This window comes from Phytophthora ramorum (genome assembly GCF_020800215.1).
Source record: "Phytophthora ramorum isolate Pr-102 chromosome Unknown Phyram_PR-102_s0018, whole genome shotgun sequence".
NCBI classification, from domain to species: Eukaryota; Oomycota; class Peronosporomycetes; order Peronosporales; family Peronosporaceae; genus Phytophthora; species Phytophthora ramorum.
Genome location: NW_027150664.1, coordinates 82,446 through 106,610, shown reverse-complemented (window position 1 = coordinate 106,610; position 24,165 = coordinate 82,446). Strand labels below are relative to the sequence as shown.

Sequence of the window (24,165 nt, the reverse complement as noted above, 5' to 3'; positions counted from 1 at the left end):
TCGCTTTCGTGCTCGAAACGGAGATTTACCCAGCACAGGCGGTTTCTTCGTCGGGCTTATTCCTGTGCTGTAGTATAAGCTTCAGCATTTCGGTTTGTGCTCTCTCTCTCTCTTTAAAATTGGTCCACAACAATTTTTGCTTTCAGGTGCTGGTTTTACTTTCCGCTTTGACTGGCTCAAGGACAAAGGATACTAGCGAATGGATGTGCACTATCTTCTTCCATGCGTCAGGCACGACCAGCACTCACCACGAGGTAATACGAACAGCGACCCCTAAAGGTTTACTGATCGTTGAGTCGTCGCGAGGATTTTGTTTGCTCGACACCAATGTCCCCGTGATCTTCAGTTTAACGGAAAGACCCGTCCGTGCAACAGATTGCATCATTGCAGCACTAACGTCATCGTGTGGCGCTTGCAAACTGAAGTAGTTATGCAGTACAATGTGCACATATACCACTGGCACCCAGCCCTGTGGCTGGGAAAGTTACATCAAACGGCACTCGCCGCCGCTGCTGCCACCATCAACACCAGATTTCGCAGGTTTCTGCATAATCATGATCTCCAGCACCTTACGACTCACAAGCCGTGACGGCAAACAAGCAGCACACCACTTTCCAATTCACTTCCAAGCGAGAGTTTGAAGCGATGGAAAACTCCAGTGTTGAGCCCGAGTTTGGTCAGCCCAACTTCGTCCCGGCAAAGGCGGTAACCACCACGGAAGCCCAAGTATTCTACGAGTCCGTCGCCAACAAGTTCGAGACAGCGTTTGGACGGACGCAACCGCAACTGGAAGTGCGGTTCTCGAACCTGTCGGTGGCTTGCAAAGTGGCTACGGTGCAGTCACCACAAAGCCAAGACGGCGACGTTGCCCCGGAGCTACCAACAATTTGGAACTCGCTCAAGCATGCGACCGAAAACCTAATGTCAGCAAGGGAGAAGGAGCAGCGCGACATACTCAAGCAAGTGAGTGGCGTGCTGCGTCCCGGGTCCATGACGTTGGTTCTCGGACAGCCAGGGTCGGGAAAGTCGACACTTCTCAAGGCGTTGAGTGGGCGATTGCGCGCGGACGGCGACCGTGTGAGTGTCACGGGCGAGATATCCTACAACGGAGAGCTCCAACAGCTCATTGCTAAGCAACTACCGCAACTGGCAGCATATGTGCCCCAAAACGACCAGCACTTTCCGCTCCTCTCGGTGCAGGAGACCTTGTCATTTGCGCACGCGTTTAGTGCTGGCGGTGGCAACGATGCGGCAGTTATGATGCTCGGACACGACGCAGGACACGGCAGCCGACAGGCACTCAAATCTGCACTCGACATGTTTGAAAACTACCCTGAAGTCATCAAGGAGCAGCTAGGGTTGCAAAACTGTTGGAACACCGTTGTCGGGGACAACATGGTGCGTGGAGTGTCGGGCGGAGAGAAGAAGCGCGTCACGACGGGTGAGATGGTGCTTGGTATGCAACGCGCTGTGTTCATGGACGAAATCAGCACTGGACTCGACAGCGCTGCGACCTTCGACATCATCAGCACCCAGCGTACAATCGCGCGGACACTAGGCAAGATCATGGTCATTTCCCTGTTGCAGCCACCGCCGGATGTCTTCACACTCTTTGACGACATTATTCTCCTGAGCGAAGGAGATGTGATGTACTATGGACCATGTGAACGCGTAGTGGAGTACTTCCGCGAATTAGGCCTCCACTGTCCTCCGAATCGGGACGTCGCTGATTTCTTGCTCGACCTTGGAACTCCTCAACAGTACGTCTATGAGGCTCCAGGCGGCAGTGGTGGATTGCGACCCCCTCGCCAAGCGAGGGAGTACGGGGAGGCGTTTCGACGCTCGGACATCCACCGGGATACCCTCGATGAGTTGAAGGCGACTGCTACTCATGAAAGCCTGACTGAGAGGGGCAAAGACATCAAGTCGATTCCCGAGTTTCAACGTTCCGTGTGGACAAATATGCTCGCGCTGTCGCTGCGGCAGCTCATGCTCATCACGCGCGACGTGAATACGATTCGTAGTCGCATTGTGCTCGTTCTTGTGGCGGCTTTTGTTTGCTCGACAGCCTTCATGAACGTGGATCCAACGAACATAGCGTTGGTGCTAGGCGTGATCTTCATGTCGGCGATGTTTCCGCTCTTCGAGCAAACGTCTCAGCTGTCCATGTTCATGAGCATGCGCGACATATTTTACAAGCAGCGATCGGCAAACTTTTTCCAGACGTTGGCGTATGTGCTCGCCAATGTGATCAGCCAGGTGCCGATCGCGCTGCCTGAGAGCTCCATCTACGGCGCTTTCATATACTGGATCGCTGGGCTTGAGGCAAACGTTGGCATCTTCATCGTGTACGAGCTGATCATCTTTCTCACGGTGATGGCGGCCGTTCTCATCTTCTTCTTCGTTACCGCGATATCTCCGAACATCTACATCGCAAATCCGTTGACGTTGGGGATTCTACAATTCGTGTTGGTATTCGCGGGGTTTATCGTCACGAGAAGTCAAATCCCCGACTACCTCATCTGGCTGTACTGGATCGACCCCATGTCTTGGGCGTTCCGTGCAATCGCAGTGAACCAGTACCGATCTGCAACGTTCGATGTGTGCACGTACGAGGAAGTCGACTATTGCGAACAGTTTGGTATGACCATGGGGGAGTATTATCTGAGCGTGTACGATATCCCTTCCGAGAAGAAGTGGGTCGTGCTTGGAATTGTATATCTTGTCGGACTAATCGTCCTGTTCACCGCACTCAGTTATCTCGCGCTCGAGTACAAGAGATACGAAGGTGACTTCAGAGCAGTTCGGCCAGCGATGACCAACAGTGACGATCAATACCAACTCGTCACGACCCCCAGGCAAGGTCCTCGGGCTCCAATATCCGGCCCACGCGATAGCGCTGTGATTGAAGTCCACAGGCACCCGAAGGCATTTGTACCGGTCACGGTAGCGTTCAAGGACTTGTGGTACTCCGTTCCAAACCCAAGCAAATCGGCAGAAACAATCGACTTGCTGAAAGGGATCAGCGGAGTAGCACGACCAGGGACAATCACCGCACTAATGGGATCGTCGGGCGCCGGCAAGACCACCCTCATGGACGTGATTGCAGGCCGCAAGAACACTGGGTCCATCCAAGGCAAGATCCTGCTAAACGGCCATGAAGCAACGGAGCTCGCAATTCGGAGGTGCACCGGATACTGTGAGCAGACAGATATTCACTCGGAAACTGCAACATTCCGCGAGGCACTCACCTTCAGCGCATTCCTCCGCCAAGGTAGCGACACGTCCGAGACAGCAAAACTCGAGTCTGTGAGTGAGATCATCGATTTGCTGGGCCTACACAACATTGCTGATCACATGGTGCGCGGGAGCTCCTTGGAGCAGTTGAAGAGGTTGACGATCGGCGTGGAGCTGGCAGCCCAACCTAGTGTTTTGTTCCTCGACGAGCCGACAAGTGGCCTGGACGCGCGGTTCGCCAAGATGATCATGCACGGGATCCGCAAGGTTGCGGACTCTGGACGCACAATCATCTGTACGATTCACCAACCGTCCTACGAAGTGTTCTCTGTCTTCGACAACCTGCTCCTGCTCAAGCGAGGTGGTGAAACTGTGTTTTTCGGTGAGCTCGGCGAAGACTGCCAGGCTCTGGTGAACTACTTCGAAGCGATTCCTACTGTGCAGTCGCTGCCTACAGAATACAACCCTGCCACGTGGATGCTCGAATGCATAGGCGCCGGAGTCAACATCGCGTCGTCTGAAGGCGGAGGCGTGGATTTCGTTCAGTGCTTCAAGGAAAGCCCCCTCAAAGCGCGACTCGACGCGATTTTAGACGAAGAAGGCGTCGGATGTCCATCACTTGATGTCTCGCCCCTCGAATTCCGTCGGAAGCGTGCGGCGTCATCGAAAGACCAATTCAAGTTCCTGCTCCGACGCTTTTTCAACATGTACTGGCGCTCTCCTGCACACAACATTACCATTCTCGGCGTGGCAACCGGCAGTGCGCTCGTACTGGGGCTTGTCGGCGTCGGTTTGTCTACGAGTTCGTACCAAGGAATATGCTCCGGTCTCGGCATCATCTTCGTCGCCTTCCAGTTCCAAGGGTTCGTGTCCTTTAACAGCGCGATCCCATTCGCTTTCGACGACCGCGCAGCCTTCTACCGTGAGCAATCCGCACATACGTACAGCGCGCTGTGGTACTTTGCAGCTGGAACGTTGGTGGAGATCCCGTACGTCTTCGTCAAGGGGCTCATCATCTCCGCGCTGCTCTTCCTCTTCATGGGGTTCACGGGTTTTGGGACGTTCATTTTGTTCTGGCTCGCCATTTCATTGTCTGTCTTGGCGGACGTCTACACGGGGCAGTTTCTGGCCTTTGCATTACCGAACGTCATCATGGCGTCGCTCACTGGGTCAGTGGTGTCGACGGTCTTCTTCCTGTTCGTCGGGTTCAATCCACCAGGCAGCTCCGTGTCCGCCGGCTACCAATGGCTGTACACGATCACTCCGCAGCGATACGCCATGTCCATCTTGGCCACACTCGTGTACGGCGATTGCTCCACGACCCCGCAGCTCGACTCAGCGACGGGCAAGTACATGAACGTGGGCCCGGAAACGGGTTGCCAGCCGCTGGACGACGCCCCTGTCTCCATCGGGAACGTGACTGTGCAGATGCTGCTGGAAGACGTGTACAACATGAGCCACGACGACATTGCGCGCAACTTCGGGGCGCTGTTGGTTTTCATAGCAGCAGTCCGAGCGCTGGGTCTGTTGGCGCTGCAGTTCCTCAACCACCAGAAGCGGTAGATAGCTACACTTCAACTTCGACGTCACTAATCTGAATATTCACTTCAACTTGCTTTCGCTGTCACTAATAAGCATATTTGGTGTATTGTACATAACGTGCAAGCTCTCTTGCTGATAGCCAGCCATTTCAGTAATTGAAGACTAAAATGTCATCGCTACGCAACGTGGTAAAGCGGCGCGAGCACAAGGAGCGCGGGCAGCTGCGTGAGCGGAGGAAGCTGGGGCTACTGGAGAAGCACAAGGACTATGTGAAGCGCGCGCGTGACTACAACCGCAAGCAGAAGCGACTGCAGACGCTGAAGCTCAAGGCGGCGCTGCGCAACCCGGACGAATTCTACCACAAGATGGCGCAGACGCAGACGGACAAGGGCGTGCACTCGTCCACGCACAACCACCTGCAGCAAATGGACTCGGAGGCGCTGCGCTCGCTCAAGACGCAGGACCTGGCCTACCTGCACATGAAGCGTGCCATGGACCTGCGCAAGGCCGAGAAGCTCAACCGCGGCCTGCACTTTGTGGACGCGCCCAAGGACAACAAGCACACGGTGTTTGTGGACGATAGTGAACAGGTGGACACATTTGATGTGGCCAGCCACTTTGACACGGCCCCCGAGCTCGTGGACAGGGCCTTCAACCGCATCCGCAAGGCGGAGCTGCAGACTATTACTCTTCCAGATTTGGCTGCGAACCCTAAGCAGAAGCACAAGATGCAGGTGGAGAAGGACGCCATGTACAGGGAACTGAAGGACAGACTCGACCGCGCCAACAAGATCGGACAGATGAGCTCGAAACTGGATCTGGAACGCAAAGTGCAGGCAAAGGGCAAGAAGGTCAAGGTGAAAGACGGAGAGAACGGCATGCCCGCCATCTACCGCTGGAAGCAACAGCGACAGAAGTAGAAGACGCTGACGGACGGTGATGGGCCCCTGTTGATTTCATACATGCATTGGTTTGTCAAGTTTTTGTTTTGCTTTTGTTGAAGTTAGGCTGCTGGTGAATGTTGGTTGGATCGGCGACGAGGAACGTGGTGATGGCCGTACGCTTTACGGATTTGCAGTAACAGTTGCAAGATGATTTCTCGGTTGCCGGCGTAGATGGCGTTTGCTCGACGCAGCAGGTGGAGCGGCATCGTCTGAGCACACGTAGGAAATATGTAAGAGGGCTGGAAGCTGGAAAACGGAGGATGGAGCATTGCTACCTACTTTCTTCTGCTGGAGGATGGCCAGCGCTTTCGAGATGTTGTGTAACGCACTAGCTTTGCTGAGCTGGTTCTTGCCGGATGGTCGTGTGATGCCTGGGATGCTACGCATGAGCTCTACCTTTTCAACGATGCAGCACAACAGCACTCCAGACTGGAACTCCGTCAGTTTTGCCGATGAATCCTGGATATATCAAAGTGGATGTAAGTGCAAACGTGATGAGAAGCAGCTTACAAGATTGGTGTCGTACATGAAATGTGGAGGCTTTCTTGAGATGGATTCCCAAACGTTTCAGCCACGCCAAAATCTCCTCCACAGAAGTTTGTGACGGCACGAAGTTCTGATCTCCGTGAGTTTCAAGCTTTTTGGCCGGCGAAGGCATCTCGGAGACACTATCGCTGGCTTGGGTCGGTGATTTCGCTGAGTCTGGATAAGCTGACATTGGAAAAGCCACTGCAGCTGTGCTAGTGTGTTAGTGATACTGTCATGCGTTGCGCTCCAAGCACCAAACTCACCTGATAGTTCCTCAATTTCGATGCGTGGAGCCCTATTGTCCGATACCTGACTAGGACTTGAGAGTGCATCCGTGTTTCGATTGTGTGAAGGAGCCGGCAAGATGTCGTCCATGTCTTGGTACTTCTCTTCAGTCTCGTGTTGACTCGGCGCAGAAACGGAATCAACTGCAACGGTATAGACCGGACTGGAAAAGGGTGCTCTTGGTACTGGAAACACATCGTCGTCATCAAGGTTGCCGCTTGGGTCATTCGCGCTCCATTCAAGGCGACGAGCAAAACTATCGTGAAGTTTAACTTGAAATGACGCCTTCACCTTTCCCTGCTCGGCCAAGACAATGGCCGGGATATCTAGCAGAAACGGAGAAGATGTCATAGGAGGTGATGGTACAACTGCTGCTTGGACACCAACCGCACGAGTTTCGTCAAGACCTTTTGGTGAAGTCGTGGCACCTTCGACATGCGTTCTATGACTGGCCTGCCAAAGGTGCCACAAAATCCCATAGTTGATCTGTCGATCTCCAATGAGTACAGCTTGCTCAGCAGATGAAGTCAAGAAGCATGGCGGAATTTGCTCTTGTGGAAAGTCGCCAAGTCTTATAAACGCTGTGGAAATGTTTTCTCTACGTGTATACAGTCATAAAAGCGGTGTTAGTAGGCCCGGATGGTCGAAGTTGGCTCGAAGGAACCTACCTCATATCACTCAGAGTTCGGGGACGCTTGATATACGAAAACGACCTCTTTTGCAACACCTGAGTCAGTAGCGAGCTGAAGCACCAATGCACGAGCAGCATCAGTCAGGCCAGAAATTCCAGTTTTATACGGTGAGTGCTGAAGTACCAGAACAAAACACCGTTGCGCATCGGATCTTGCAGCACCCCACGACCAGAAGACTGCGTGATAAAAGAGTTACCTTCTTTAGACCTCGACATAGTAGACGCCGCAATAATACTCTGGCAATACCTTTTTCATGTCGAATCCGACACGAGTTAGCCACTCGTTCACAACGTGGATCTGCTCGCTTGTGACGTATGGCATGTTTCGCTTGAATGGAACGCATCCAGGAGATATCACCTCTACTGTCGCGAGGTTCTGTCTTCTCAACTGAGGTGGCTTTGTGTGCTTAGGACTGGTTGCAGCCTCTTTTTCTGCATTGCTACCGGTAGTCGTAGTTTTCTTATGCTTTATGTGAGCGCGGAGTGTTTCGGGGTGTGCATGTTGAGCGTTCGAGGGAGCAGCAGCATGTGCAACTCGTTCGACCCGGTTGAAGACTTCGTCTAGTGCAGACCAAATCGTTTTAGACGGAACTGGCTTCGCTGGACGCTGCAAGTCTTCGAACGCGTTCATAGCTTCAGGCGAAATCCCCATTCTTTTGAATGCTGTAAGAGCTAGTGTCAGGTTACGTTGTCTCTCTGCAGGCGTCTGTGGTTCACTCACAGATGGGAACGTTTTGATACCCACTTGATCAAATTGGTCTCCGCAGCGTTGAATGATCGCAGCAGCGATACGGCAAAGCAAGACCCCGCTCGCAAACACTTGCCGAATTTTTCTTGGTGAACACAATCTCGTTTGGTTGACGAAAATCTGGCTCATGGGGATCTCGATCTGTAACACAAGTTGAACCCAGTTGCATATGCGCACTGCCACCTCGTCATCACTGGGAGGACAGCCGCTACATTTGCCGTCGAAGAGTTCGTCACGAGGTTGATATTTTGCAGTCGGATCCAGCATGCCATACACACGAAGGCCATTGTTATCGTGATAAATGCCAGTCTGCTTCGAGATAATCTTCTTGCTGCTGATGTTCGTCGAGCTTCCTACTGTCGTGGTGGAAGGAGAAACAGTGCTTTGTCTTCTCTTCGGCACCGTCGCTGGCCTCTTTCTACTTCGTTTCGTTTCTCTCGTTCTGTTTAGAACAGGTCCTGCTTCCCGGATACATTTGGACAATTTTGTGGTGTTCAGGTGCGTTTTGGGCTGACGTCGTGAAGACGAATGAATTCGCTTGACCTTGCGTTCGCTCTCGGCATCCAGCTTGTCCTGTGGAGCGTTGTCGTGAGAGTGCAACGAGAGCTTAAGCATCTCTTTGTGGACTTGTCGACGTCGAAGCGCGCCCTTTTCACTGGCAAGCGACTGTTGTTCCTTCCAGCGTTGAACTCCGAGACGCTTCAAAACAGTAAGCACTGCGCAAATTGCTTTGCTTTGACCTGCCAGAACTTGTGCTACACACTCAGCATTGTTCACAATGTGCATGGCGTCTTCGTCTTGGCTTCGGCATTCTCTAGCAACAAACTGAACAACACGACGGAGCCGCTCCATGACCTCGCCATTCTCAAACACGTCGTCTTCTGTCAGGCCGTCCTCGAAAATTGCCTCTGCGTCGTTGCGGCTCTGCTAGGGATTGAAAAATAAGCACAACACCAGCACCGAGCGTCAGCTTGAACAGCAGCTTGCACGGCGTGACTATACAGAGCACGTACTTGCAGCCACTCCACGATTTCGAGCAGCACGTCACCGAAGCGCAAGTCGCTCAATTCCTCGACCAACAAGCACTTGATGAGCGGCAGTGAGTTTACCCAGTGCAGCAGCAACCGCGCATGCACGCAGTAACCAGCTTGTTCCCCTGCAGTCACGTCCAAAAGCTCCATCGATGGTCCTAAAGTCTCACGCATTTGACTAACGTTTATGATCTTGAACAGTCACAGCTTGAAACTGCCACCACTTGCTTGGTCCGCCGTGGCAGGAAACACGCCCACAGGCACATCTAAATGCTGCTCTCAAGCAGGAGACGGATTTGAGGATGCAGCACTACTCACTGTCAGCTGAATTCGCGTACGTCTTCTGTATGACGCCAGCTACCTTTTCGCTTGGTCAGGCAAGTTGAAGCGGCATTCGGCTGTTGAGTCCACGCGTCAGACATGTCCGACGCAGGCTTGAGCCACTTTCGAGCATGAGCTTTGCTGTTTGAAAAGTTTTGACCGCCAAGACTCTTGCAAAAGAGGCCGACGTGTTTGCCCGCAGCACTCACAAACCCCAGTCATAGACAGAGCGGAGAGGAACACCCGTCGCGTCCATGACAGCGCGCCGAGTCTCGCCCCTGAAGCTGGCACCCCTTTAATCCACAACTTTATCGTGCGGCTCACCTTGCTGTCCACGCTTGCTGAGCTCGCATAGAAGAGATTTAGCTGGGTGCTTCGTTCTTTCTGTGCTGCACTCGCTGTTGCCGTCTTCGTGGCATCTGGAAAGGTGGCAGCGCGACGGCGAAGGTCTGGAGCCTTACAAGGTTTTAGATCGTACAACTCCTAAAGGCGAGCCGTAGGGCTGTGTCGCCTGGACGTTTATCGGCTGGGCCTCGTCACCAAGTGTACGCGCGTGGGACATTGGTCTCCGCTACGCGGCTCCCCGAGAGCTGCTTCCAGGTGGCAGCATTTCATCCAGGTAAACGGCTGTGACAACAGGACCGAACCTCGATCGCAGAGTGAGGCAGGTTACTGCATGTAGACAATCGCGAACTCATGGTGGCAACGACCAACTTCACCTTCAGAAACTGAAAACGTTGAAGGCGTCGACGCTAAGCGTGAGTTGAAGCGGCACCGCTGTTGGCCCGAGTATCGGCGACATGCAAATCGGCGAGATCATGAGGAGAAGCACGGCCGACCAGCTGATACGCACTCACCTTCCGGCTGTCACGGTTGCTTGGAGACCGTCCCACAGTGACGTGCAGATGGGGGAGCCACGTTGAATCAAGAGATGTGGCGGCCGAGCCGAGCTGCCGCTCACTCTCGACTTGGCGAAGTAGCGAGCAAGCTCCGTCGCCGCCATCAAGGAAGACGCCGCAGCTTCAGCTGTCGAACACTGGCCATGCCCCGGCAGGACTTGGTGCCGTCCTTTTCGGACTCGAACTCCTCTGGCCGGTACGACCTCCGAAGACTGAACTTCACCGTCGTGTCCGACGCAGCATTGACATTTCGTTTGTTTGCCCCCAATTCCAGAGACTCCAGCGAAACCATGCACGACAACGGCGGCCAGTTCCCTTTGCCGGACGACTATTTCCCGGAGATCCACTTGACGTCCAAGGAGACCAAGAACTACGAGAAGCAGATGCAGGAGATCGTCAAGAACGCGCTGGCCGAGTACGAGCTGCACGAGGCCAAAGGCTTGAACCCGGTCTACCGCGCGCCGTGGACTGCCGTCAGTAAAGTGGAAGGTCTCACTACCATCAAGAAGGAGACGCCCGACAGCCCCACGGCGAGCCAGGCGCGCATCTTCGGCCGCATCAACGGCGACTACCGCCACTTCATCGACTTCTTCTATGCCGAGACGTCGGCGGAGCTCTTCGCGTGGAACCAGTTCATGTTTGGCTACGCTACAGACGCGGCCGTGCTCAAGAACATCCACACGGTGGCGTCCAAGAAAAAGTGTTTGTATATGGGCATCAAATGGACCTGTTTGAGCCCGTCACCGCTCGTGAAGAAGCGCGACAACTGCTACATGGAGTACCTCATCTACACGAAGGACCTACGCGGACGCGACGTGGGTGTACGCGTCACGCTGCCGCTTGATATCCCGGAGTGCCCCGACCTGCCTAAAAAGCTCAAAACCAAGCGCATTCGGCTCAACACGATCTGGATCTCTCGACCTGCCGACCGCGAGCCGAACGTGACCGAATTCTTCATGCTGTCGCAAAACAACTTCAACGGACTCGCGGTGACCGCCAACTACTACAAGCGCATGATGAACATTCTTATGAACATGGCGGTCTTCGTGGACTCGCGACGGATTTTGATGCAGGGCGTCGTGAAACGGGACAGCTGGGCCAAGTCGGGCTCTCGCAAGAGCTGCAGCGTGTGCTCGCGCAAGTTCGGGCCGACTCGACGTCGCCACCACTGCAGACTGTGCGGAGACCTCATTTGCCGACGATGCGCTATTGTACGTGACGCACCCAAGGAGGACGAGACGGGTAGCGCGTTGGGGGCAAACCGGACTTTTGCGATCGTCAAGACGAAGTTCTGCGTACTGTGCGTGACGAAGATGCGGGAGTCGCGTAACAACGTGCTGGTCCCGGTCCCTGCGCCGAGCGGCAAAATGTCTGTCATCGATTGTGAAGACTTGGACTTGGGAGACTCGGTCGTCTCCGAGACGGAGTCGGAGGGCGGCCACATTTCTTTTTTCTCGACTGGAAGCAGCGAAGGGCGGTCTCTGCAGCTATCGCCGCGGTCAACTTCACTGTCCTCCGTCTCGTCAAGCCTGGGCAAGATGTCCTTCATGGCTAGGCTGGACGTGATTCAGGATAAGGAAGTCCCGATCCTGGCAGACCCAAGGATGACTACCGACGAGCTGATCGAGGAGGAGGTAACAGAGGTGATCGACACGACAGATATGATGCCGGTGTCGTCGCTCAACTCTTCAAAGCCAAGTGGAGGCTCGCCCAACCAGGACGGCTCCAGCTGGTCTCCGCTAGACTCCAAGACCTCGCCGCGATCTCTTGACCAGCGTCTCGCTGAGCAAGAAGACCTGCTACGACGCATGATGCTGTCAGCCAGCGGCTTGCACCGCCAGAACAGCGCGAACCCAGGCAGCGGGTGCAGTCCTGGCGGCATCCAATCGTCCAGGTCACGCCCAGATGTGACCCTTTATGAAGGCTAGCAGCGTTAGCCTGCAGGCCTGTCTGCAAGAAGCATATAAATCTAAACGTAAGTAAAAGTTGTTGGAATGCGTCCTTTAAACCGTGTTGCTCCCGCTCGATTCCTCGGCCTTGCTGCTCGGGATCGCGTTTGAGATTGGGGTCGGCCACCGAGCCAGCACCGCTACGATTACGTCCTGCCCGAGGTCGAAACTTGACCTTCGCCACCTTGAAGGCGGGTCGTTGCAAAGCTCGTATCGGCGATCCTGGCGGCTTATAGCCACGTGTTGCCACGACTTTCGCTTCAATGCCTGCTTGACAATAGCAAGCCGATTCGAGACACGCATTTCAGTGGTGGTGGCAGCTTTGATGGTGTGTTTCGTTCGGGCTCGCGGCACTGCAGCAGCGAAGTCTTTGCATCCAGCAGGAGCTTCCTGCCAGACGACTGCAACCAGGTCAAGCGTTGCGATCCACAAAAGCCATGAACCGGCTTCCGTGAAAGGGGTGAGTATCGCCTGAGACGCGCGAGCGGATCTCGATCACGATCCTTCGATCGAACGAGCCGTTTAACGCCGGCAAACAGCATACCGCTGCTCTGTGACCGTCCCTCGCCTGGGAGTCTAACGCAGCAGTACCATACAAAGCACTAGCACCCGATCCGCTTTTGCAGTCCTAGGAAACAGCATACCGGCGTCGTCAGCGCGAAAAAATCAAGCCTCTGCGTTGTACGACGACCGTGAGTGCCTCGGCGTCTCAGCTCCATCGGATGGAGTCCGTTCGCTCTTGCCGTTGGGATCAACACTCAACATTTTTTCACTTGCCAAATCGTGTCGTTTGTTCGGTCCGCCTTACCAAGAACCGTTGTGGCTTCAGTCCACTGTTGAGGCCTCCACGACGGAACGACTGGGCGGGGTTTTTATTGCCGCTCAGCGCTCGTTACTCTTCAATCGACGCCATGCCCCGCAGGTCGTCTCCTTCCATGCCGCGGACGACGTCGGTCAGCTCGACGGCATCCACGTAAGTCGCGCTCGTCAATCGAGCAGCTTTCTGAAGTTTGTAACGGCCGGATACCTTACGGTTTTCGCTGCTCGTCAAGCGTAGCTCCTGAGACTGACAACTCGCTGCTGTGCCTTGACGTCAATACAGAATCCGGTCCGGAAAGCTTCACTTCCCTCTGCCAGATGACTACTTCCCTCCGGTGAGTCTCTCGCTCACCCAAGTGCAGGAGTACCAGAGCCAGGTGGAAGAAATGGTGACCAAGGCCTTGGAGGAGTGCACCGTCCACGAGGCGCGAGTCGCCGGGTTCGGACTGGAGGAGAGGCGCTGGCAGGACGTGGCGCACGACGCGGACCTGTCCATTGTACGCCGCAAGCTGGGGCCTAACACGATCACGCGGACGTTCGGAACGGTCACGGGCGACTATCGCCGCTTTACTGATTTCTTCTCGTCGCGCACGTCGGAGCAGCTTTTCTCGTGGAACCAGTTCTTCTTTGGCTGCGCTGTGGACGCCGTCGTGCTGTGCAACTTGGACTTGGACAAATCCGACAAGCAGGCGAGCCTAGGTATCAAGTGGGTCTGCTTGCAACCGTCCATGCTCAGCCGAAAGCGGGACGAGTGTTTTCTCGAGTACGTTGTCTTTAGGAAGGACGAGCAGGGCCGCGACGTAGCGGTGATGGTGCGCAAACCTATCGATATCCCAGAGTGTCCTCCACTCCCGGTGGAGATGAAGACGAAGCGTGAGGCGATCACGACCGTGACGGTTGTCCGGGCGTCCGATTCCCACCCGAACGCAACCCAAGTGTTTATGCTGAGCGAGTGCGAGAGCAAAGGACTCACTGCTTCTACCAAGTATTGCCGAAAGCTACTGAAGGCACTGAAGGATATTTCACTATCAGCCGATGCCAAGCGCATCGCGTCTACCATCAGCGGTCCTGGGTTTATGGAGCAGTCACGCCTCGGTGAGCCTCTGCCTACAGGAGATATCAAGCCTTGGGTACCCTCCGGCATTCGGCACAGCTGCACTAGCTGCTCACGCCCATTCCGCGCTGGTCACAGACGTCGCTACTGCCAGTTGTGCGGTGACGTCTTCTGCTCCAAGTGTCTCGTTCGACGCGCTGGTATTCGCCAGGAAAAGAGCGCCTTCAGCAACTACATTACCATGGCCAACCAACGTACGTTCCGGGTAGCACACGCGCTGTTCTGCAAGGCTTGCGTCTCTCGTTCTCGCGAGGAAGACGCAGAGGCTATTCAGGAGCAGATGGAGCCTACCCGTCGCTCCGCAGCGTCTTCGAAATCGTCCTCAGTGCCTCCCCGCTCGTCAATGGGGTCCTCTACACAGCCGCAGAGCTCTCAGTGCTCAACTCCGGTGTCCTCGGTGCCACGTAGCTCCCAGTCCCACCAGACTGACGCGCCTCGCTCTAGTGCAACCTGGGGTGACGAGAACCGCGTGTCCTGGTGGTCTGAAAATGAGGCCGAAACGTGCAGCTGGAAGTCTGGGTCAAGCCGATTCAGCAGCGTCTCGCGCAACCACAGTGGAGCCCCCACCGTGCGCTCATCCTTCAACTCCGACTACTCGCTTCCGAGCAGGAACTCCTTCTTGGCGGTGCAGTCTCTGGGGACACCCCGTGAGATCGGCGCCGCAGACCGCATCGACGAGCGCTCAAGTATCTACGAGGTCATCGACACCAAGGATATGGTGCCCGACGCGAAGCACCAGAAGCAGCAGCTGGCGTCTGCTTCAGAGTCGACGGACGAATCGATGGACGGCGATTTCTACAGCGATCTCCAGGAGGACAGCACCCGTGCTCGCTACACGTCCGTGCCCGTGGCCCCGACGTTCCTGCCGCCGCGCTCAACTGTCCGGCGCACTCGCAGCACCGACCAGAACGAACCATCCGACTCGACGACCAAGTCGTTGGACCAGTGTCTCGCGGAGCAGAACGAGCTGCTGCAGCAGGTCCTCTCCGCCAGCCGCGTCTTCAACCCCGACGTCCAGGCGGGGTCCAAAGCGTCTTCCTTCAGCAGCAACAACAGTATTCTCGAAGACGACGACGATGGCCACGATGACAGCGTTTATGAGCTGTAGTCCACTCCATTGAAGTAATGTAGACAGAGAACCCCATCGCGAAAGTAGCGATGCTAGTAAACCACTCGGCGCAAGATTCCGAGTACACATTCAAAATACACACAAGCCATAGAGGTATCAATGCAGAAGTTATTGCAACGCCATTGACCTCGGTTCAGCACAGAGTCCGTCAGCAAGCGTCGGTGTGACCCGATCAACGAGTTCGCTGTGCACGCCAACCACGCACTTGGTGTCGCAATGAAAACGTGTGGCGAGTGCTGCGAAAGAGGTGGATTTGCAAGTGACTCCATTCCGACGGAGTTCTGTGCACGCCGCTCGAGTCAAGAGCGTAGGTCTGCGTGGGAGTGCACTTTAGGCATGGTGACAGCCCACTCGTGTGCTGCCCGGCAGACGAAGGCGAGGACACATCGTCGGGATACGATTGGCGAGGCGCGAGTCATGCCATCTTGTGGCTCCATCTGTCTATACGCATCCCAACTGCGTGCGCAGCCACCTCTCGTCGATGAGGCCGAGTTGCACGGCCCGCATTGCTCAACTTCCGCAATGTTTGCTGCGACCTCGACCCAGCCGTAAGTCTCCAGTTTTTTCGCGTCCGTGCACAATCAATAACACGCCATGTGCCTCAGGTTCGCCATGTTTGGTGCTCGAACAAGCAATCCGTTCCCCGTGCCCGACGACTACTTCCCGGATGTCAAGCTATCGACGCTCCAGGTGCTCGAACTGGAGGAGAAGATGGCGCTCGCGGTCAAGAACGCGCTGGCCGATTACAACCTACACGAAGCCATGGGCTCGAACCCGAGCTACGACGAAGGCTGGAAGACGCTGGGCAAGGTCGCAGACCTCACCGCCGTACGCCAGGTGGGCGACGCCGCCAATTGCCAATGCCGCATCTTCGGGCGCTTCCAAGGAGACTACCGCAACTTCCTCAACTTCTTCTACGCAGAGACCTCGAGCCAGCTCTTCGCCTGGAACCAGTTCATGTACGGCAACGCTGTGGACGCCGCCGTGCTGAAAAACATCCACACGAGCTCGTCGGGCAAGCCGTACTTGTACCTGGGCATCAAATGGACCTGCCTACAGCCGTTCGCACTCGTCAAGAAGCGCGACACCTGCTTCCTCGAGTACATGGCCTTCACGAAGGACCTGCGGGGCCGAGACATTGGCGTGCGCGTGAATATGCCGCTGACTTTGCCGGAATGCCCGCCTCTGCCCGATAAAATGAAGACCAAGCGGATGCAGATGCTCATCGTGTCTATCGTACGCCCGACGGACGGAGATCCTAGGTCGACAGAGCTGTTCCTCACGAGTCAAAACGACTTTGCGGGTTTCGCGGTGCCCGGGTTCTACTTCAAGAGACTTATGACCAAGATGAACGACATGGCCGTTTGGGTCGACTCGAAGCTCATCTCGGTGCACGGCATGATGAGGCGCACTAGTTGGGCGGACAAGAAGGCGCGCTCCGAGTGCCGCTTGTGCTCGCGCGATTTCTCAACCACACGCCGCCGCCAGCATTGTCGGCTCTGCGGCGAGGTGTTTTGCCGCCAGTGTTTAATCTACCGCGGCGCACGGGAAGGCGACGACACGCTAAAGACATTTCAAGTTGTCAAGACCAAGTTCTGTCGCGTGTGTGTGGCCAAAGTGCGTGACCTGGATGTGGCGTTGCTGGCGCCGGGCTCGCACAGCAAGATCGAGGATAAGGCAACTACGCTCAGCATGTTCGCGGACTCGGCGGCGTCGACGAAACTTGACGGTGAGCACACTTCCCTTGGGTCGTACGCAGATGTTGTTGATACGGACCTGTTGGTCTTGCCTCGGTCGTCCTCCGGTTCTGAACTACTCGAGACGATTCGGTCGTCTGGGGAACGTGATGGTGATTTTGTAGATGACGAGCTGCAGGACGAGCTGAGGCTGAAATCTATGGGCGTCGACATGTCAAACCTAATGTCGGCTTCTCAAATGATGCGCCGGATCAACGCTGGAGCCTCCTTCGACGACAAATCCGCGCACCAGCAGCCCGACAGCTCCGGCAAGATAGAATCAAGGCGCACCATTGACCAGTGCATCGCCGAGCAAGAAAACCTGTTGAGGCGATTGATGCTGGCCGCCCAGGACAGCCATAAGCCTGCAGCGCTTTAAGATCTCAACCTTTATTGCATTGTTGTCGCGACGGAGCAAGTGCAGCTGCGTTGGATAGTCGCAACGCACGCACGAAGTTCGCCCGTCGTTCATCAACTATAGATTCCGATTGCACGGACGAGCGTGCATGTACCGGTACTTGTCTTGAAGTGGCGTTCGCCGTAGTAAAAGGTTTTTTCTTAATCCTCGTACCCGCATGGTGTTCACCGGGGCCGATGGTAAGGCGGTCGCAGCAAGTTCGGGTTGCACCGCGACCAGAGCAAAAGCTTCACCGGTGTCCTGTCTCGACGCTTCCAGTCATTTTGTGATCGCCGGGGCGGAACTTACAACACCGGAGCATTTGCCGCCGATTGTAGAAGTGCAATGGCGTTTCTTGCTGCTGACTTGACCTCAAGCCGCTGGAAGGTTTTGCACTCTTTGCCATGACGATGCAAGAAAATGTTAAAGTGTTGGTGCAATCTCTTCTTACGAGCAACTAGACCACTGAAACATTGATTCAGTAAATGGTAATACACTCGACAGTCCTAACACTACGTGATGTACGTGGCTACCCTACACGGGAAGCCATCGTTAGTTGTTGTTGATTCCTTGTGGTTCGATTATCCGCGGGCGTTGGGTGGGCAGTACCCGGCTGATGAGTTCGCCGCCATTACGAGGCGCTTTAACAGCACTTCCTGCTCCTGAAGACACTGACCGATCGATCGAGAGGACCCGAACAGGGGCTGCTCCGCTAGTATCCCCCCGTTCAGCGGCGTATCATCGAGAGGAGACGACACGATCTGTCGGGTGGCAGAAACGATCTGGTGGGGCTCGTCCTCCACCTCGATCACGTCGTCTTCCTCCATAATGGGTAGTTGGCCGCTGGAAAACCCTTCTTGTGAGTCGCCGTCTGCAGTCACCGGAGATACAAGGCGAACGGTCTGGAAGTCCAGCGCCGCGAGGGACTCGCGCATTGTACGAAGTTCCTCCTCCTCGACCTCTTGAACCACACGCTCCGCTCCAGCCATGGTTCGCAGGTGACGCAGGTCAATCATCATGGGAACAACGGGCTCCGAGACCTCCTCCACCTCCACTTCAACCTCATCGTCTAGTGAAGACGACACGCTGGTCTTCGTTTCAGACTGCACCTCCGAGCTGATGCTGCTCGAAAACTTCTGAAGGCTTTTGCTTTCCTCATCGCCGCCATCCTCGTCAATGCCATCTTGCGGTGGGGCGGAGCGAGCAGAACTGCCACCGGTAGGCGAGAGAGATGCGATTGACGAGCCGCCAGTCATTGTGAAGTTGGTATCGTTGTCAAAGCTTCGAGTGCGCGACTTGTCCGGGAACCAGCTCATGGACTCGGCGTCCGATACGCCTTCGTCCTGGCTGTCGCCGCTGGTGATAGACTTGACTTCGCTGCCTCGAACCTTGCCCATGCAAGCCTTGCAGAACATCGTCTTGACAACTTGGAATGTCCGTGGCGCCACAGTAGCGTTATCATTCAGCAATGGTGCATCACGAATTATCATGCACCGACGACAGGCCACCTCGCCACAGAGACGGCAGTGCTGCCGGCGTCGCGTGGTTGAGAACTTGCGGTTGCACACAGTGCAGTTCGCGCACGCCTTCTTGGGCGCCCAATTGCGGCGGTCCAGCATGCCTTGCATGGAAATGCGCTTCGAGTCGGCGAACAGCGCCATGGAGCTGAGCGTCGTCATGAGCTTTTTGAACGTGGCGACCGACGAGGACGTGGACCCCTTGTACATGTCCACCTCGCTCGTCATGAAGATTTGAGTGGCGTCGGCGTTGTCGCTCTCCGGTCGAACGATAGTCACTGCGTGCGAGTGAATCCGCCGGGTCTTCATCTTTTCCGGCATGGGCGGACACTCGTCCAGGAGCAGCGGCAGCGTGATGCGGACGCCGACGTCTCGGCCCTGGAGGTCCTTGGTGAAGACAAGGTACTCAAGGTAGCACATATCGCGCTTGCGTGAAAGCGTCGACGGGTCCAAACAGAGCCACTTCATGCCCAAGTACATGTGGGGCTTGTTGGATTCCTTCGTGTGGATGTTGCCCAGCACCGCCGCGTCCACGGCGTATCCGAACATGAACTGGTTCACAGCGAAGACCTGCTGGTCCGTCACCGAGTAGTAGAAGTCGAGGAAGCTGCGGTAGTCGCCGTCGATGCGTCCGAACACGCGCGAAGCCTCGACTGCCCTGGAAGGATCCACCTCGCGGATGGCAGTGAGATGCTCGACGTTTCCCACGACGGTCCATCGGGAGCCGTAGTCCGGTCGGGCGCCCATGGCCTCGTGCAAATTGTATTCGGCCAGCGCGTTCTTCATGATGATCTCGACGCGCTGCTCGTAGCATTCGATCTCGGCCGGCGTGAGGTTCACCGGCGGGAAGTACCCGTCCGGCAGGGGGAACTTGCTGACGTTCATTGTCGGTGCTGCACTGGTGCACTCCATCGAAGCAGCACAAGCAAACTGACACCAAACGCTCCTTTTGCACTGTGTCGGCACGCAGATCACAGCCAACGCTCGTGCGGAGCGCTGTGCGAGGTTGTGCTGCTGGCCCGTCCACCGTGTGAAATGCTGCAACGCTGCAATCGTCCTTGCATTTTGCACTTGCCATCGCCCGCGCCTTTCGCGTCGAGGCGCCTCTATGCATGAGCAAAGCAGACAGACATCCGGATTCGTGGCGGCGCCGGGGAAGCGAAGGACGAGATTTGCAAGCCGAGCAAGGCGGAAAGCTCGATCGATCACCGGCGGTGATCGACCGGGATCCGGCCACGAAAGCTCGCTGCGTACGGCTCTGCAGGCCTTATTAGTCGCGCATGGAGTTCCTCGCCGGTCTTGGATTCCGTCCAGAGAACTGGTTCCCCCTCAACCACTTCACGTGCTCAAAGGCGAACATATCACCATGCATATGCTTGCCTCTACGGAGAGGAAACAGTGAAGAAGTTGGCCGTCATCATTCACGCATCGATGCGCTCGACTTTAGTGATAAGGTTACATGTACAACACACAATGCACGGTTGCAGATGCTGCTCAGTATCGAGCACTACGCGTTGGCGCCGCACTCTGGTGGGATATTGGCGACTTCAATATCGCCGCGTGTTAAGCGCCCACGTTTGAAACGGGTCTTCGCAAACCATACGGCATAATGGCGTCTCGGTGTTGCTGCTGCAGCCTCACCGAGTTCCAGTCTGAATCCATCAACTTCATCACGAAGACTGTCTTCATGCCATAAGCGCACTCATCACCGGTTTACCTTGTCTTTCATTGCGAGTCTCCCTGCAATTGGTAGGAGGAGGTACAAACACATCGTGTCTTGCAGCCTGGAAGAGTCATGACGTGTTTGTACCTCGTCAGGGTTACCCAAATAGTATTTGAAATACGCACCGTTCGCGATGAACTTCGGTCCGTGGGGAATTCGGCGACGCCATCAGAAGCTGACAAATTGCCTCATCCGTCTTCGGCCGCCTTGCTGCCAGCAAGTTGCTGGTTTTCCTGGCAGGAAGCTCCTGGGACTTCAGGAACTGGCTGGAGAGAGGCCGAGGAGACTAGCACAATGCTGGCAGCACGACCGCCAGGAGGGATCAAACGACCACGTCGTGTGCGGTGCGCTCGCAGTTGGCATTTGCAACCTCTTCCTTGTCATCTGCACGAAGGACACATCGTTTTGGTCTGGATGGTGGTCTCGGAGACTTAGCGAGTTGAGGAGTTGCGCGGCTGTAATGCATCGAGCACTTGGCCGCCAGGTTGACGCGCGACTCGCACCTCTCCATCACTTCCAGGCTTTGGCCATTGCACACAGCGCATCTTTTACCCGGGTGTGCGGGATTCGTGGTGCTGCTTTGCGTCGGCCACAAACGCCGGCACAAACACAGTCCACATCGGACTGTATCACCGCGCCGCCGGGCGAATGCTTATTTACTTTGAAGTGTAGTTTTTCGTTGGGGAGTGGTACAGTATCTACCAAGGCGTATGCACGGACGACCCAATGCACGTGGCGAGAAGCACTCGAACTTCGGATGCATCTCGCCATGTTTTCGTGGTTTGCCGCATATGTATTGACCCTCTAATGTACGTGTGCGGCGAGCCATGAAAAAAAATGACGAGTCGTGGCCACCACAAGATCACGTGCGACCAACAAGCGCTGCGAATTTGCGGATACCGTTGCAGGACAGCTGGCGTGCTTGCATTGCCCCCAAACTATTGAAGCCATGGGCGCTCGTGGCGGTCTTCGCCCATGTATCGCAGGCTACGCAGTCTAGTCACGGGCGTAAGTGTCCGTGCAGTGCTTTTGAGCCATCCACTTTTCAAGCGCGCTGCTCCGGCTACGCTCGAACATGTAAGTCGCGACTTTTCTGAAACACATCGCTGGTAAATGTCCCCAGCTGGACCTACACGCATCCGTCTCTCGGTGCGAGTCTTCCGGGTGACCGCTCAAACCGACTGCCGCTCTCGGAAGGGATCTCGCAAACCTTGTTGGCAATCGCGCAGGATTGGATTAGTTCTCGATTTGCCGTCATGCTGTCCTCGAGACGCAGTCGCACCATATCTCGGTAGGTTTGGACAGCCAAACGCTGACTCAAACGCTGCATTCCACGCCACGGTTTCCGATAACTAACGCATTGCTCATGCTGTCGCTTCAACTCATGCCAACAGGAACGACGCCAAGACGTTCCCACTGCCCGATGGCTTCTTCCCCGAAGTCAAACTGTCCGATGAACAGATTCAAAACTACGAGTTGCAGGTCGAGAACATCGTTCAAAACGCCCTGAGCGAGTACGAGCGGCACGAGGCCAAGGGGGCCTACCCGATCTACGGCGAGCCGTGGGTGTCGGTCGGCACCGAGGGCCCGCTCACTGCAATTCGACAGGAGACACCCGCAGGACTCTCTCACAGCGAGTTCCGCATGTACGGACGCATTCAGGGCAACTACCGAAATGTCATGGACTTGTACTACGCCGAGACGTCGGAGGAGCTCTTTGAGTGGAACCAGTTCATGTACGGATACGCTGTGGACGCGGTCGTACTGAAAAACATTCACACGAGAGACTCCGGCAAGGCGCACGAGTACATGGGCATCAAGTGGGCGTGCTTGCAGCCGTCCGCCTTTGGTCGCAAGCGGGACAACTGCTTCTTGGAATACCTGACCTACACCAAGGACGAGCTTGGGCGCGACGTAGGGGTGCGTGTGACCCTGCCCGTGGAGATCGAAGAGTGCCCAGAGCTCTACCGCTCCTTGAAGATAAAGCGGGTCAAGACACACAGTGTCGCCATCGTCCGCCCCGCAGGATCATCTTCGGACGCGACGCAGCTTTTCGTCATGAGCGAGAACGACTTTGCAGGGTTGTCGGTGCGTGCCAAGAACTTCCGCAAGTTCATGCGCATCTACAACGACATGGCCCTATTTGTGGACTCGAAGCACATTCTGAAACAGGGAATGGTGTGCAAGACGGACTGGGTGCCGAACGACTCGCGCAAGGCATGCACGAGCTGCCAGCTCCCGTTCAATGCCGCGACTCGCCGCCGGAATCACTGCCGACTGTGCGGAGACATATTCTGTCATCGCTGCGTGATCGTCCGCAGCGTTCCTCGCAGCAACAAAGCAGATAGCAAGTCGCGCATCTTCCAGGTCGCCAAGACGCACTTCTGCAAAGCGTGCGTGTCTTCTATTCGCCAAGGAAGCGAATCGTCAACGAGTGCGTCGGGGCTCGTGCGTGCGTCTTCGGCCACACACGTCAGCAGTGTTGGCAAGCTCAGCTCCGAAGGCAACGGACGCACACTGCGTAAAGCGGTGAGCAATACTAGCGACCCCAGCAGCTCGTGGGACCCAGCTATTTCTCAATGGTCCGAGTCCGACTGGTCTGAGACGGACTCCGAGGACGCCAGCAAGGCGTCGCTGAACGCTTCTGGCCGATCGAGGCTTGCCAGCTCGCTGTCTTCGTCGCAGTCCTCGTGGACGATTGACACTCGCCCGGACGACACGCTGGAAAAGGACGAGATGTCGTTCGTGGCTACACTAGATGTGATTGACGATGAGGTTGCAGTGCTCGACGAGAAGCCTCGACGTTCCAGGTCCAAGTTGCACAAGAAGCTGTCGATGTCTGGCCGGTACTCGATGAGTCGGAGGCAATCGACCCGCAAACAGCAGAAGGCTGAGCCAGTGACGGAGGGGCAGGAGGTCACGGAAGTTATCGACACGACGGACATGATGCCAATGTCCGAGCTGCGACGACAGTCGAGAGCAGGCACTGTGGGCGTTACGCTGGCTCCGCGGAAGTATAGCAAGAGACGCAGTGGTCGGGAGTCGTTGCTGAGCTCGAGTGGCCCTTGCCCTGGCCGCCGCCCGAGCCGTGAGGAGCCCTCGAACCGGTTCAATTCGTCTCGCTCGATTAGCCAGTGCCTTGCAGAGCAGGAAGAGCTCTTGCGGTGCATGCTCAGCGTCAGCCGAGTCCACTCGAACCCGGGCGTGCGGTCCAAGAGAAGAGCGGGGGACGCGGACAAGGTGGACTTTGCGTCGACGATGCCTGTGCCGCGCCCGACAGTTCGACTGTACGAGATCTAATATGAATGCAGTCGTAGCTCACACAGCACCCTACAATCTACTATTTACTGAGCCATACGTTATGACCTGCGAGGGAAGCAGTGAACATTTTTGATCAAATATCCTTGCTGTTATCGCTGCTGCTTGATACATGTATTTACAACCTCCAGCTACATGTAGTACTATTACAGTTGCAGTGCGGTCGCTGCTTTTGAGCCGGAGGCGAAGACGAACGGTCGACAACAACAGGTACAAGTACCGCAATGGATAGCCGGC

At 55.8% G+C, this 24,165-nt stretch overlaps 7 protein-coding genes across 7 annotated transcripts; 5 read left to right on the top strand and 2 right to left on the bottom strand.

Moving 5' to 3' along the window:
• Positions 1-4,946: 4,946 nt before the first annotated feature.
• On the top strand, positions 4,947-5,699 carry KRP23_13476 (putative U3 small nucleolar RNA-associated protein 11; the record flags this gene model as incomplete). The annotated part of the gene is made up of 1 exon (XM_067884192.1): positions 4,947-5,699. The coding sequence occupies one exon, from the start codon at positions 4,947-4,949 to the stop codon at positions 5,697-5,699; it is 753 nt and encodes a 250-aa protein (XP_067738234.1).
• Positions 5,700-5,782: 83 nt separating this feature from the next.
• KRP23_13475 (uncharacterized protein) lies at positions 5,783-9,180 on the bottom strand (the record flags this gene model as incomplete). The annotated part of the gene is made up of 9 exons (XM_067884191.1): positions 5,783-5,932; positions 6,003-6,182; positions 6,250-6,458; positions 6,515-7,134; positions 7,205-7,279; positions 7,352-7,404; positions 7,475-7,555; positions 8,519-8,899; positions 8,989-9,180. The coding sequence occupies 9 exons, from the start codon at positions 9,178-9,180 to the stop codon at positions 5,783-5,785; spliced, it is 1,941 nt and encodes a 646-aa protein (XP_067738233.1).
• A 1,189-nt stretch (positions 9,181-10,369) lies between these two features.
• On the top strand, positions 10,370-12,154 carry KRP23_13474 (1-phosphatidylinositol 3-phosphate 5-kinase FAB1; the record flags this gene model as incomplete). Its single annotated transcript, XM_067884190.1, has 2 exons — positions 10,370-10,422; positions 10,501-12,154. 2 exons carry the CDS (start codon positions 10,370-10,372, stop codon positions 12,152-12,154), a joined length of 1,707 nt encoding a protein of 568 aa, XP_067738232.1.
• Positions 12,155-13,086: 932 nt separating this feature from the next.
• On the top strand, positions 13,087-15,216 carry KRP23_13473 (uncharacterized protein; the record flags this gene model as incomplete). The annotated part of the gene is made up of 2 exons (XM_067884189.1): positions 13,087-13,148; positions 13,278-15,216. 2 exons carry the CDS (start codon positions 13,087-13,089, stop codon positions 15,214-15,216), a joined length of 2,001 nt encoding a protein of 666 aa, XP_067738231.1.
• A 615-nt stretch (positions 15,217-15,831) lies between these two features.
• KRP23_13472 (1-phosphatidylinositol 3-phosphate 5-kinase FAB1) lies at positions 15,832-17,352 on the top strand (the record flags this gene model as incomplete). The annotated part of the gene is made up of 2 exons (XM_067884188.1): positions 15,832-16,966; positions 17,099-17,352. The coding sequence occupies 2 exons, from the start codon at positions 15,832-15,834 to the stop codon at positions 17,350-17,352; spliced, it is 1,389 nt and encodes a 462-aa protein (XP_067738230.1).
• Positions 17,353-19,293: 1,941 nt separating this feature from the next.
• KRP23_13471 (uncharacterized protein) lies at positions 19,294-20,001 on the bottom strand (the record flags this gene model as incomplete). The annotated part of the gene is made up of 1 exon (XM_067895995.1): positions 19,294-20,001. One exon carries the CDS (start codon positions 19,999-20,001, stop codon positions 19,294-19,296), a length of 708 nt encoding a protein of 235 aa, XP_067738229.1.
• A 1,865-nt stretch (positions 20,002-21,866) lies between these two features.
• KRP23_13470 (Lateral signaling target protein 2) lies at positions 21,867-23,910 on the top strand (the record flags this gene model as incomplete). The annotated part of the gene is made up of 2 exons (XM_067884187.1): positions 21,867-21,901; positions 22,005-23,910. 2 exons carry the CDS (start codon positions 21,867-21,869, stop codon positions 23,908-23,910), a joined length of 1,941 nt encoding a protein of 646 aa, XP_067738228.1.
• Between the last annotated feature and the right edge of the window lie 255 nt (positions 23,911-24,165).